Source organism: Micromys minutus (genome assembly GCF_963924665.1).
Source record: "Micromys minutus genome assembly, chromosome: X".
Lineage (NCBI taxonomy): Eukaryota > Metazoa > Chordata > Mammalia > Rodentia > Muridae > Micromys > Micromys minutus.
In genome coordinates this window covers 45,441,004-45,455,109 of record NC_137970.1, presented here as the reverse complement: position 1 = coordinate 45,455,109, position 14,106 = coordinate 45,441,004, and the positions used below count along the sequence as shown (strand labels likewise).

The following is a 14,106-nucleotide window of genomic DNA, read 5'->3' as shown; positions in this document are numbered from 1 at the left end:
AGAGCTGGGCCTGCTCCCTGCCAGCACCAGTGGGCTTCCTGCACTGGATTCCTTCCTCACGCCCCCTTCCTTCCTCCTCCTTCCCTCTATCATGTCCTTACCCATTTTAGCTGGTAGGATCTGATTTGTCCTCCTCCCTGATATCTGTCTTAGCCATTGCCAGAGGCTGTCCCTTGAAAGGCTCACAGGCTGCTCTGGGCCCTTCCCGTCTGTACCTCTTGTCCAAGGCTGGAAAGCAAACCCTGTTTAGGACCCTCAACCCACTTCCTGACGTGAACAAGTTGATTACTCATTGGACTGTGGAAGGGAGCCCGGGGAACTCTTCGTTGTTCTAGCTTCAGGGCCTCCTCTGCCAGCCAGAAGCCACCAAGTATGCTATGGTGGCACCTCTGCTGTGGCCCCATTGTGAAGACAGGAAAAGGAAGATTGTTTTGGCTGAGAGGCCAAATGGGCAGTATGAAGTCACCCTAGGGCCCAGTGGGCACTCCTTGGACGTTGATTCTCTCCAGCTCCAGACATCTTGGGGCAGGACAGGACTGGGCCTGCCATCAGGTTCCACATTTAGTCCCAACCAGGTGGTGGCAGTACCTGGAGACACACCCAGGTTCCCCAAGGGAACACCCCTTCTCCATCAACCTTTTCTGGCTGAGCCTGGTGCTAGCCAGGACAGAGGCCTATGGTCTGTGCCACAGAGGTGACAGGACAGATGGGGGAGATGGGCTCAGGCTCCAGGGCAGCTTAAGAGGTTCAAAGTGGCAAGAAGGACACGGGTACTTTAAACAGCTTGTTTCACAGGACAGCCACGGCCCTGATCATCTCCGGTTTGGCAAAGGAATTCTGTCACACACAAGGGCAGGCACACACATACAGACACACACACTATCACACTTCATTCACCAACATCATGACACTAGTTTACACTCATTTCTCCATGTGGTTAATTTTTTTTTTTAGTTCTCATTTTTTCTAAGAAAAAAGCAACAAGAAAATAATTCAGAGTTTATACAAAACATCTTTACATTATTTCTTCCAAAAAAGACTAGTATTTACACAAATGGCAACAGAATCAAAAACAAAAATCCCTTCCGACTGCCACCTGGAAGGGGCTGGCTGTGGTGCTCCCTCTCCCACCTGGCACTGGGGTGGGCAGCTGTCCAGGAGGCAGTGTGGAGGTGGGTGGTGGAAGGCCCAGCTCCCTCCATGGCAGCCCTGGGAGGGCCTGCAAGGCGCAGTCGAGTGGCAGTCTGGTAGCAGCCGTGTTGGCAAGGAGCTGGGGTCAAAGTGCACTGCAGGCTGGCCCAGCCCCAAGCAGCCTCTTCCTCTTTCCAGGCCCCAGCTCGAAACTAGGGGTGGGGTGGGGGGCAGTGGGAGCCATATTGAGTGAGTGGGGGGTGTGTGTGCTTACTTGTACCAGAACCCAGGTTAGGAGCAGGCCACTTGGCCTTACACCCGGTTAGATCTCTACCTTGAACCAAAGATGCCAAAGGTAAGGAGAGAACAGGGTGGTAGGGGGAAACTCCCAGCTCTGCAGGGCAAATAGCCACCTGGGCACCTCACCTCCCTCCACCCCCCATGAGGTCATCTGCCTGCAGCAGCTCTCCTGTTCCCCAGGCAACAGCCAATTAAGACATTAATTACCGTGAGAGTGAAGGAGGCAGGAGATGCCCAAGAATCCCACAAGGAAGGGAATTTTTTTTTTTTTTGGTGGAAGGGTGGTAGTCACTACCCTGCTGCTAGAAACAGCATTGTATCATGAGGGTCTGAAAAGGAGGGTGGCGCTCTCCTCTCCCTGGTGGGCAGAAATAGCCATGACCTACCCTCCCCAACTCCCCTGAACTACTGAGGAGTCTATAAAAGAAATACCATCCTATGTTTCCTGGGTGGCCACATCCTGCCCTAGGCCCTCTTATACTGGGTCAGGCCAAGCTCAGAAAGCCTGGGGAGGGGCTGCCTTGTACATTTTCCCATTTTTCTCAAAAAAAAAAAAAACAGATGAAAATGAGTTGACAGCTAAAAAAAATCAACACAAAAGCATTAAAAACAGTGATGATAGTGGACGAGCAGTCCTGGGGATGGGTGAAGGGATGAGGAGGGGGCAGGGCCAGGGGGCTGTCTCCCTGCCTGCAGTCCGTCAGTGTCCAACCCTGCCCTCCAAGAAAGGGCACCCCCACAGAGCCCAGAGACCTGGCCAGAGGGGGAAGGCACAAGAGCATGGGGATTGGGGGCACAAGCACCCCCCTCCGAAGCCCAGGGGGCAGGAAAAAATGGGGATTATAAAAGCCAAGAAACTACAAAACTAAATACAAAGGTGGGCACAGCTGGCAAGGGGAGGGGTGTGGGGGAGAAAAGAGAGGCCGATCCAGGCCGTGTGTCCTGTGGAGCCTGAGGCCATGCTCGGCCTTCAGACCTTGTAGTAGATGTTCGCCGGGCTCTGAGGTGGCATCTCCTGGACGATGTAGACAGGATGCCCGTAGTCCCCACTCACCTTCTCATAGTGGGGGCAGTAGTTGTTCTCTGTAGTCCGTAAGGGGATGATGATGTCGCTGGGCTCAGTGCCTGCTGTACCACTACCCCCTTTGGGGCTGGCTAGGGTACTGAGCGAGAGGGCAGCCGCCCGCTGCTGTGTATGCTTGCGATGTCGCTTGCGAAGCTTGAGTAGTAGGACTGTCAAGAAGATGATGATGAGCAGGAAGATGACACAGCCAGCACCTACAGCTGCGAACAATGCCACCTTGGAGTTAAAGAAGCTGTCGGAGTCCCCGCTGCCACTACCACCTGCACCTGGGCCACTCTTCTCTTCCTGGTTCACAGTCTCTGAAGAAAGGGAACAGAGTCAATGGTCAGTCAGGAGACAATTGCAGTCAACACAGTAGTAGCAAACAATGCCAGGAACTATCTGGGCTCCTGCTGCCACCACATTCACCAGAGATATACAGCATGTCTCGGGAGGAGGCAGGAAGCAGGTACTTCTTCAAATACAGGATGGAGAGGATGCCTGAGAAATGCCCTCTGCAGAATACTGATATCCACTTACCATGCTTGCCATCAGAGTCACCCTGGGATCCCCGACCAGGAGCCTGTGTGGCTGTCTTGACAGTGTTGTCTGACTCCTTGCTTGGCCGGCTGGTAGTCAACTGCTCAGGTGCCACAGCATTTGGATCTGAGGACCAAGAGGAGACAGATCAGAGGGAGGACTGCCAGTATGGGTGCCCTCAATTCCCTTAGGTGGAGAAGGATGGCCTGAATATTCACTCTGCCCCTCTAACCTTCTACTTCCCTACTTCCCATATACCCCAGGCAACTGCCAACATGGGTGTCCCAAAGGCCTTACTGGGTGGGCACTCACCTTGCCCAACCTTCATAACAATCTTCATGGTGCGAGTACGGCACACACCTCCCTCCCGGTTCTCCAGCCCTTCCAAGCTACCATTGGACGTTGCTGTAGGAAAAATAAATCAGAAATTGGAGTTTTCAATTTACTTTTTCTTTTTTTTGTCAGAAACAAGAGAGCTCAGAAAAATGACCAGGAGTAGAGCATGACAAACAGCTCCTACCTACCTTCCCCGAGCTCTTCTACCTCCCTCCCCACAGGAAAAAATAAAGCCAGCCAGGTTCATACTGAGCACCTCTGCTTAGGGCATTCCTTCTGGCCAGGCCTTGGTCTTGGGGGTAACACCAAGGTGCACCTCCTTACTGGGAGATGCTGCTTGGACCAAAACAAATGGACCTGGTATCATTAGAAGAGCCTTGTCCTAGACTGGAAGGAGCCCTACATAAGTGTGAGGCAAGCCAGACTAAAGCCTCTATATTATCCCCCCAACTCCTTGTATGATCTGAGGCAAAGTGCCCACATACTTCTTTGAGGACGAGGGTAGTGGCTAAAGAGTGAGCCAGGGTCTCACAGATGTTAGTCACACACTACTATTGAGCTATATCCTCAGCCCTATTCATTTCTTGGGGCCTTAGGTCCACCCCATCTCAGCCCCAAGGTGGGAAAACAAGGCAGTAAGTAAAGCTGGCTGATCTCAAAAGATCCAGCCAATTCTGCAAATCTCCAGAAAGGAAGAGAAAGCCACCACATGGATGGGAAGCCTTTCCCATCCATGCCCTGGAGCTGAGGCAAGCTGCCGTGTGCTGAAAGTTGAGGACAGAATTCTAAGGTCAGGCTGGGATCAGATCAGGCAGCACTGTAATGCCTGCATGTGGTATCACTGCATCACCTGGAAGCTGTCTACCCATAGGCAAAGAGGCTGCAGGAAGGCAGAGCTAAGCCTAGTGTAAGGGCCAGTGATGGGTGGGTCTGGACTCACATGTAATGTAGTAATCATGATACTTTTTGAATTCCAGGCCCATGTAGTTGGGGCTGAACTCCTGGAACTTGATGGTAAAGCGGATTTCCTGCTGTGGCTTGTTGCAAGTGACCAGTACGTTGGGATCAAGCACAGTGCTGCAAGCAGCTGCCTGCTCTGGCCGCACCAGGTACAGCTTGTAGTACTCGTAGGGCCGCCCTGCTTCTGCTCGGGGGCAGATGATGTCCAGCTTGTCTCCAATCTTCGGGTAGATCACCAAGCCCTTCCCACTTAGGAACCTGCCCAGAACAAAGAAAATGGTCAACGTCAAGGTTGGGAGCTCTGGCTATCTCAGAACCAGGTGATACGAAAGTGAACACCAGGCTGGGTGGAAATATCAAACCAACCCTCTGCCCTTCCTCCATCCTTGGGCTGGGGGTGGGGAGAGAGAACCACACTGCCAGTAGGGTGTGGAAGGGGTGGCCCATAGGCAAGGCTGCCAGTGCTTTGCAGGGTGGGGCAATGCCTGGCTAGGGGAGCCCTTTGTCCTAATGGGGCATTTCCGCAGGGGGGCTGACGTGGCCGAATGGGCCAGGTACCTATGTGTCAGGCCCAGGCTGCCTGGAGGTGGTGCCTCGTACCTATGTGTCAGGCCCAGGCTGCCTGGAGGTGGTGCCCTGTTCCCCATACTTCCCAACACACTCACATTCCCTCAAAGGCCACTACTACTGCTACACACACACACACACACACACACACACACACACACTCACCACAAACTCACACTCACACACACACACACACACACAGGAGAGAGAGAGAGAGAGAGAGAGAGAGAGAGAGAGAGAGAGAGAGAGAGAGAGAACAAGCAAGCCCACACATGTCTAAACCACCGCCCCCGCAGCTCCCAGCCAAAGGCTAGGGAAGCTCAACCTGCCTGGAGCCTGGCCCCATCTTACTAATCTTGGGCATGATGGGGAGATAGAAGCAAGCAATGGAGCCAGGATCTGATGGCCACCATATCTGGTTAGGGACAGCTCTACAGTACCATTCTGGTGATGCACCCATCCCCACCCCCAGTACAAGAGCCTAAATCTCCAAACTTGAGTAGTGTTTCACCTCTATGACGACTCAGGGAAGGAAAGAAAGGGCACTCCCACCAAGGATAGCAGAGAGCAGTATAAGACAGGCCCTCAGGAATCCCGTGTAGCTGTGATCTAACCTCTTGTTCCTACACTGCAGCTACTGCAGATCCCAAGAGGAGATGATTAAATGCCTTGAGCTGGGCTTCACTGTCTAACTTGGAAAACAGAGTAAAGAAATGCAGCTCCACTGGCCATTTCTCAGCTTGTTCAAGCAGAAGCTGAAGGCAAGGAGAAAGGGCACATGTTGAAACCACTAACTCCATAGTCTGGGACAAGCTTTCTGAACTTGAGTTTCTTCACTTATAAACTAGTGCCCATAACCCTAGGATTTGGTGGGATGGGCACCTAGAATACAGTAGGTGCTCAATAAGATTGAATCCTTCTTTGAAATAGTCTGCCAAGAGGCAGGCGATCAGATACCAACATTAAGTTCTGTGGTTTCTTAGGCAAGATCCAGAAAGAGAAGATACAACTTGACTGTCATGGACTCGATTGTCTGGTTTGGTCCAAAAAAGTAAACAGCCCACACTTCAGCCAGACACCTCCAGGCTATCTGTAGGTTACAGCCAGGATGAGAGGCATCAGGAGGGAAGAGATGGCTCATCATACCATGATGCTCTGAAATGGCTTCATGCAAAGATCAGGATGAGGGTGGATACCAGGTGAATGATAAAAATGTCAGGGCATAGCAACAGTGGACAGCAATGGGTAAGACAAAATCCAGGCTTGCTGATGACTCATATAGCCTTTGCAGGAAAGAGTAGAAAGTATCAAAGGAGGTGGAAAAGAGATCTAGGGCTACAGGAAAATTCCTCAAAGGCAATGACAAGCAGCATGGGTTTCATCCACTTGGTGGCAGGCCCTCCAACAGAAAGAACAATGGAGGACTAAAGGTAATCCATAGGGAGAATAAAATGGAGAGCACCATTCTGTGTGTTGGTGCAGAATCCCAGGTCACAGGCTACCACAATGTAGTTCAATTTGCTGAGTCCCCAAACACAGTGGGGACAAGCAATGAAGGCATATTGAACGCTCCAGGCAGAATCCTTCACACTGTCAAACATGCCCTTGTCCTGACATCTTCCCAGCAGAGGGAATCTGACTAAATGGCTGAAGCAGATGAAAAAAAAAAAAAGAAAGAAAAAGAAAAAGCAGCCCTCCTTCCATGATACGTGATGTTCCACCAAACTAAGAGGTACCATCTTGATATATAGGAGGGTCAAAGCCAGAAAGGGTTGCTCTGTCCTTTGGACTCTAACTCTACAGCTCTGCAGCAGACAGAAAGTAAGCAAAAGGCACGGGGGCCCAAGTAAACATTTGAGATGAAATGCCCTCATCCCTTTTGCCATACAAAGCCCACAGTTTTACCAAAGGCTGTGTAATTCTCAGGGCATTTTCCCCACTTTCCTCTGGTCCTCCCCAGGTAGCAAGAACAGACTACTTTTAACATTTCAGAGCTCAAAGGAACCCTAGAGACCAAGCCCAGGCCCTTAATATGAAGAAATGGGTGATCAGAGAACTATTCCCATTGAGGAAAGTTTCCCAAATCCCTGAGGCTTTAACAGAGCCTCAGCAGTGTCTGATACTTAGACGGGTGCGCACGACCAGCGACTGCAGCTACACAGATGACAGGAACATGGGAGACTGGTTCACTTCCTAGCCACCGGGCCCCAGCTTCCTCACTAGAAAAATGTGTCTTCCACTGCCACCCACCCAGACTCCAGAGCCTCAGGACTGAACAGGGCTTTTAGCTACTTGGGGTTCTACTTTGAACCCAGACACATTGAGGAAACAGATGTCTGTATGGAGGGGGAAGGGGGAGAAGAAAAGACTATTGCCCCCAACACCCCTCAGAGTGTCTCCAACCTCAGTGAACAGACTTCATAAATATTCATTAGCTTATTTGCATAGCAGCCGGCAGAAGAAAACTCACCTTCTCCTAAAGTGTGGAAAGGAAAGGAGTCTAATGAGGCCTGCATCCCTGACCCCAATCCCACGCTTTCTTAGCATCTTCCCCTAACTGGAAAATTTTCACTCAGGAAAACTTCCTCAGAAGTGATATGAGGAAGTCCAAGGGACACTAGGGTTGGGTGTATAGCTAGTGAAAGTGAAGCTCAAAGCCAGGCACAGTGTTAGTGATACACCTATCTTCCCCTGTTCTCACCAACTTCTGAGTGGGAGGAGAGGAAGAGGAGGAAGCCTCTAACTTAAACTCTTTAGGCACTACCACCTTTCAGAAAGAACTATCCCCCCCCCCCCAACTACCACCAACCACCATCAAGCCAAGCTTTCCTGCCTAGGGCCACCCCCAGACAAAGCCCTTTTCTAGAAAATAAGGGGATTGACATGGCCCTGCAGGAAGCCTAAAGCAGGTCACCATGGCAACCTGAGGCCTTCCCTCCCTAGCCTCTGATAGCCCTGGGACCCCAGGGAGCCACCCCAGGGAGTAAAAAGACTTTTAGGAAGGCAGCTGGAACTATTTTGGTTCCAATCTTGTGGCCTGTCCTCTCCCCTAGCCTATGTTCCCCTCAAACTTTCTTATTAGAAATGCCACTATGGAAAGCCCACAGGGTCTGGGTACAGTACTCTCCCAGGCCCAGAAAAGACTAGAAACTAAATAGCCCTTACACCTGCACCTTAGTCCAGCTGAGCTTCTCTCTACCTTTCTGTATGTCCCCTACAGGAAGAAGACCTTACAGAGGGGACACTTCTGCCTAGAAAGCTGTGCTTGCCCTACTAGGCTAATCATGATTAGTCTTCCCTCCAACCTTTTCCTCAGGCTCTACCAGAGAGGTTGGGGGTGGGGTGCTGCTTTCCAGCCATACAAGTCTAAATGTGGTAGAAGACTCTAGCCACATTTTGGTTTGGTGACCCCACCACTACCAGGCCTGTTCTCACCCCACGATGGCAATACTAGTGAGGGACAGACCCCAAGCCAGAACTCAAGTCTGCTCTCATCCCAGCTAGGGTGGGGAGCCCCGAAATTAAAGGCTCCTCTTTCACTCCCCCAGCTCCACCCAGCCCCCGAGGCAGCAGGAGCAGGCCTGGCGTGTCCCAGCAGTGCCCGCCCAGGCGTGGGTGGGCAGGAACAGCAGCTGGGCCCTGGCACACACAGCTCTGTCGGAGGCAGGCAAGCCAGAAGAGTCCTAGAGGAAGTCACTCTCCCCACCTACATGAACTATGCCCGCCTCTTTGTCCCACCTGACCAGAGCTAGTCTACTGGGACTTAACCACACCCCCCACCCCCACCCCCGCCATGTTTTCCCTGGAGTTCTTAAGAGGAAGACATTCCTGGCCCAGAGAGAAAGCAAAGGAGCTACTCAGAGCTGGGAGGGGCAGAGTGCCAGTCAGTGAGTTAGTCTAGGTCACCTGTGCCCTCAGAACGAAGCCTTGGAAAGTTAAATGGAGAAGCTGGAACACTACTTACCCCACACAGGCAGGGCCTGAGTCATAAAGCAGATAGATGCAGGCCCGCCTGGGAGGTGAGAGAACCCAGGGGCAGCAGAAGTCTGCTTCAAACCCCACTCTGAATTCCTGTTCCCTGCCGCAGGACGGTACGGAAAGAATGGCACACAATACAGTTCTGCCTCTGCCCGACTCAACAAGTCACTGGCTGACCTCAGACATTTCCCCTTTCTGAGCAAATGCCTCCTTCTCTGGAAAATGGGGCCAATGCCTACTTCCCAAGGCTGTTGGGAGCACCCAATGAGATCATATATGAGAATGCATTGTAAGTAGCAAGGTACTACCTGCCTATTACTTAGCAAGTCAACCACAGTATCATTTAGAAAGAGCAAGCTGAAAATGCTTATACTTCTGGTTTGCTGGTACTCTGACCCCAAACCACCACCACCAAATCATACTAGGGAGAAGGAACTTTTCATAGTTTCAGAAGGCCACCACTGAGCAGCCCCCACTTCAGATGCCCTTACAATCATGTGACCTAACCCCCTTGCTGTACCTCGTATTCCCATGACAGCCAGCAGTCTCCTTGTTGGCCCAGTGACCCCATACATAGCCCTAATCCCAGAAAACAGTGTTATGCAGAAAGCAATACCCAAGGCCTAACCATCCCCATGTACTAGTAAGGCAACTGAGGGCCCCAAGAACCCGAGACAAGAAAGGGAACCCCCAACTCAGTCCCCACCTCAGCTCCTTCATAGGCTCTTCTGGCCCTTGCCTAGCTTCCCTGGGTGGGGTCAGAGAACAGGAACCTTTAGGGCTCCCAGGTTCTCACCTGTGGCCAATTAGAGATAAAATAGAATAGTCAGGTCCCTAGCCACTCTGGAGAGGAGTCCCTTGGGCTGGCCTCCCCAGGACTGTGAGCTAGAGCAGCTGTGAGGGGGCTGGGACCAACACTTTAGCTTGTGACAGGCAAGCATGGGTTGGGGTCTGCAGCTGCCCCACCCAAGCTGAATGGAGTCAAGGGTCCTGAGTGCCAAACTGAGCCCCCCGCCCCGCTCCCCCATTGTAGGGAAGGTTTGTAATGTGATCTGGAACACATTCCCACTCCTTGGAGGTGGGGGAACCTGAGCGGGGAGCAGTATAGGGTCAGAATGGGACTGAGACTGAAGTGCAGCAGCTGGACTTGGCTGAGGACTCAAGTGTGAGGCTTACCGGCTGCCCCAAGTTCCCGAGGGGAAGCAGCTGGGGGAGGTGGCTGCCCTGGGACCATTTAGCCCATGCCCCCTCCCCAGGCCCCAAACATGTTCGCTCTGATTTCCACCAAACCCCGGAAGGACCAAACCCATCTTCCCACCCTCTACTCTTGGGGCAAATCTGACAAGAGGGGCCCAGGAAGCAGAAGTTCCTATCACCCAGGGACTGCCACTGGGACAGCCCTGAAACAGCAGTTCAGGAGATAGATGAGACCAGCCTTCTTAAGCTGGCCCTTCCAGCTCCCCAGAGCTGGGGCTGCATGTGCCCTGGAACCTAGAAGCAGACCCCATCACTTCTTTATTTTGATTTTTTTTCCCAAGGAGGAAGCAATTAAGCAGGGTTTATAGGCACTGGGAGATTTTTAGAGGGAGGGGTGCCAGCTCCTGACAAGGCTGAGGAGAGGGGACCAAAAGCCAGGAGAGGAAGAGGGGAGGGATAAGAGAAAATGAGCCTGCCAGGGAGAGCACGGGCATGTGCGAGAAACAAAAGGACTTGAGAAAAAGAGGCTGAGAGTGACTAAGAGTGAGAGGGAGTGTGAGAAAGAGGGAGAGCAGGCGAGCCTGGCTGGAGAGGGAGGTGAGCTCCACTCTCACAGGGTGTGAGCAGGCAACAATGTCGGCCTGAGAGGGAATACTCAGGCAGGACACAAGGAAGCAGAGACAGCCAGTAGTTATTAGAAACGCTGGGGCAGCCTGGGGGTTGGGCGCGGTGGCAAGGCAGCCCCCAGAGCCGAGGGCAGTGCCTCAGTCCCCTTCTCCTGCCCTGCACCCAGTGCCAACAAACACAGACATAGACTGCATTCCAGACCCCAGAGCATCGATGAAATGGGGGGGGGGGGTGGGCGCACCAGGATCAGTCCAAACTGTCCCCAGAATCTGCTCAGTTACCGGATAGAATCTAGGTAGGTTCTACAGAGTCCAAAGTCAGTCCCCTCCAAATCCCCAGGATGCCAGTCCTCAGCTTGAGGTGGGTTGGCCAGAGAGCAGAGGGGACACAGCCTTCTCAAGCTTATAAACTGCTCTAGAGCTCTAAAGGCAGAGAACACATAAAGAGGGACGCTCCCAGGGATCTGGTTTCTCCCAGCAACCTCAACTCTGCAGGAGGGCTCTTCTCCAGCTGTGGAGTTGCGTGGTATCTCGACCCAAGAGAGCAATTAGGTCACTCCCATGAGTCCCTAGGATGGGCTACCCTAGGGGGATTGCAATTCTCCTAGCTAAGGAGCACTTCCAGCCTCCACCCTTACATCGAAGAACTGGGTACTTCACAAGCTCTTCCCATGGGCTTAACAGCCTAGAGGGTTCCCAGAACAATTTGAACCCCAGCAGTTAAAGCATGGTGACCAAACAGGCTTCCAAGTAAAGTAGAAACCCCTGCCAGTCAGTCCCCTTCCTTGTACAGAGGCAGAAACCTCTACCCTGACCTCACTTTAGCCACCGATGGGTAATGGGACCCTACCTTAACCCAAGGAGAAAACGAGGCCCTCTTCTCCCACTTTAGGGGTGAGAGATACACCATCCCTGGGACTCAAGGGGCTAAGGAAGGTAAGAACCTAGGAAGTTAGCAGACAGCCCACAAGAGTGGACAGGAGGAAATTCCAGAAACAGGAATCTGGGAACATGGAAGGAACAGGTCAAGCGCTCCCCCCAACCCCCCAGCTCCAGTTTTCTACTAACTGTGTTGTCCACACACTACCCGGACTGCCAGAAAATGGGAAGAGCAATTACGACCCTGAGTACCAAAGTGAGTCCTGGATGCCAAAAGAGAAAAAGGTCCAGAGGTCACAACAGCCTAAGCTACTCCCCACCAACAGCCCAGAAACCACTGAGCCACCGCCCTGAAAGGTGTGTGTTGTTTAGAGATGGGAGGGGGCAGAGTTAGAAAGAAGGAGAAGAAAGAAAAGGATCTCCTTTATATCACTGCCCCCCAAACCATAAGAGAAAATCTAAGCATGGCTTTCTAGTCCTGGGGGTGGTTGGGGGGGTGCTAGGATCTGCCTGGACAGGAATCACACGTTCTGCACCCCACTCCTTCACTGGCTCCACTACCACTCTCAGCCCTAACTGGCTCTAGAAGAAGCTCTGGTGCCTGGCTCAATTGGACCCCTGACGGGCACTGGATCGAACCCCCTCCTCAAACAAACCCCTTCCACTCCGCCCTTCTCCACCCGCCGCCTTTGTGAGCCTGGAAGCAGTGCCCGCCTTTCTACCTCCCCGGCAGAGAGAAATGGAGGGGGGTGCAAGAAGAGACGGCAAAGAGAAAGGCAGGGAGACAAACAGTCAGGGAAGAAAGACAAATGAAAATGGGAGAAGCTGGAGAAGGGATACAGATGCTGCCACTCACCCCGGGGCGCTAGGTCCCGAGCCGCCCTGATACCTAAGTAAATGAGGAACCTGTGTTCTGGCCTCGTTCCTTGCTCAGGTCAATCTTACCCCTGGAGTGGCTGTGAGCGAAAACCACCACGTTCCCAGAGGCCCTGGAGTGGGCTGCTTCCTCGCCCCCACCCAGCTCTCCGGTGCGCTCTGGAGCGCCCAGACACTCTGTATGCCTGGTGTGACCAACGGACTCGATCGGGACTTGAGGAGGCTAGGGCCGAACCGAAGGGTTGAAACCCAGCTAAGTGCCCCTACCCCACCCTTCGGCACCCTTCCCCGACTGCCCGAAGGAAAACACTAGAAATGGCCAGATATAAAATAGGCCTCCTACGGACACCCCCCCCCAAGCACTTGGGGGTGCACGACCTCACCCCGAAGAAGTGCCTCCCACCCCCAGGGACCAGAGTAGATAAGTTACTCACTTAGGGTTAAGAGAGCTCCAGGACACGGGCTCCAGGTTCTTGGCCAACGGCGTGGCAAGCCGGCACAGCGTCAGCACGACCATAGCCACAAGCCACTTGCTGAGCCAACGCTGCCCAGGCCGGGCCATTTTCCCGGGGGGGCAGGATGCACTTCAGGATCCCCTAGCACCTCCTCAGCAAAGCTCGCCTCGCCCGCCCGTGCCGCGCAGCGCTCGGAGCCACTCAGGCGCCCATCCTCCGCAGCCGCCGGCCTTGAAGCACTCTCCTCCCGCCGGCCTCGGGGTCGCTCTCCTGCGCCCGGCTGGCCAGAAGGACTCACTGGGCAGGCGTCCCCAACCCGCGCATGGGCTGCGGCCTCCGAGGACTTTCTCCCCTGGCCTCTCCGCCGCACGAGGCGCGACGGGGGCTCGCCGCCCCCGAGTGATCCCGCCGGATTCCGCTCGGCTCTCCCAGACTGTTTGAGACTGCGAGTCCTCTCCCGGACCGGGTCTCCCAGCAGAGCGCTCAGTGGTTGCCCCGACGCCTCGACCGTCCTGGGATTGACGCCTCTGGAAAGAAGAGGCGGGTTGTCTCCCAACAATGCGAGCTCGGTCCCCAGGCTCCGGACTGGGTCCCCCTAGCACGGACTCCGTTCCTTCGGGCCACGGTGGGACTCCGCGCCGGCGCGTCCCACGACAGCTTCTACTTTAGCACCGGCCCTCCTCAGTATACTTAAAAGACTAGTACGGCCCTGCTGAGCAAATCAGTCCCATCAACTTGCGCCTCTGAAGACTCGGCCGGGTAGCCCGGCAGCCCGGTCGCCAAGTCCTTAATCTCCGGCGATTGAGCTCGAGTGTCTGCAGTCAGTGCGAATCTCACACACCCCCCACTGCTGTCCAGCGCGCATAGACTCCCTTCGCTGCCGCTGAGCTTTCTACTCTCCTGCTCAGGCGAGTACAAGGCCAACCCTGCTCCTTCGAACCAATAGAAAGCTCTGTGACGGGGTCCTTGCCCCATACCACGCCCACAGAGCAGGAAGGGGTGGGGCTACGGGGAGCTCTTAAGGACGTTGCTCTCTCGATGGCACTAATCTGAATATGCGGTTCTTGCGGTTTTGGTTGTGTCCCGCTTAGTCTAGTTCCCAAGGAGTTCTTGGGAAGTTGGCGCTTCCCAAAAGCTGCTGGCCTGCTCTCCTTTATGCCCACTGACCTAGACCAGACAAGCCCTGTCCCAAGTACCT

General features: G+C 53.7%; 1 protein-coding gene across 1 annotated transcript; it reads right to left on the bottom strand.

Annotated features, from left to right (window-relative positions):
- Nucleotides 1–1,045: 1,045 nt before the first annotated feature.
- Nucleotides 1,046–13,771, bottom strand: EFNB1 (ephrin B1). Its single transcript, XM_080909924.1, has 5 exons — nt 12,888–13,771; nt 4,311–4,588; nt 3,347–3,439; nt 3,035–3,160; nt 1,046–2,814 (listed from the first exon to the last, which is right to left on the bottom strand). Exons 1-5 carry the CDS (start codon nt 13,013–13,015, stop codon nt 2,402–2,404), a joined length of 1,038 nt encoding a protein of 345 aa, XP_080766050.1. The 5' UTR covers nt 13,016–13,771; the 3' UTR covers nt 1,046–2,401.
- Between the last annotated feature and the right edge of the window lie 335 nt (nt 13,772–14,106).

Excerpts from the sequence above, each read along its gene's own strand:
- EFNB1 (XM_080909924.1), bottom strand. The coding sequence starts at position 13,015 with ATGGCCCGGCCTGGGCAGCGTTGGCTCAGCAAGTGGCTTGTGGCTATG. Across the intron at positions 3,440-4,310 it reads TCATGATTACTACATTACAT|CAACGTCCAATGGTAGCTTG; the intron begins GTGAGTCCAGAC and ends TTTTTCCTACAG. Across the intron at positions 3,161-3,346 it reads TGTTATGAAGGTTGGGCAAG|ATCCAAATGCTGTGGCACCT; the intron begins GTGAGTGCCCAC and ends CTTGGTCCTCAG.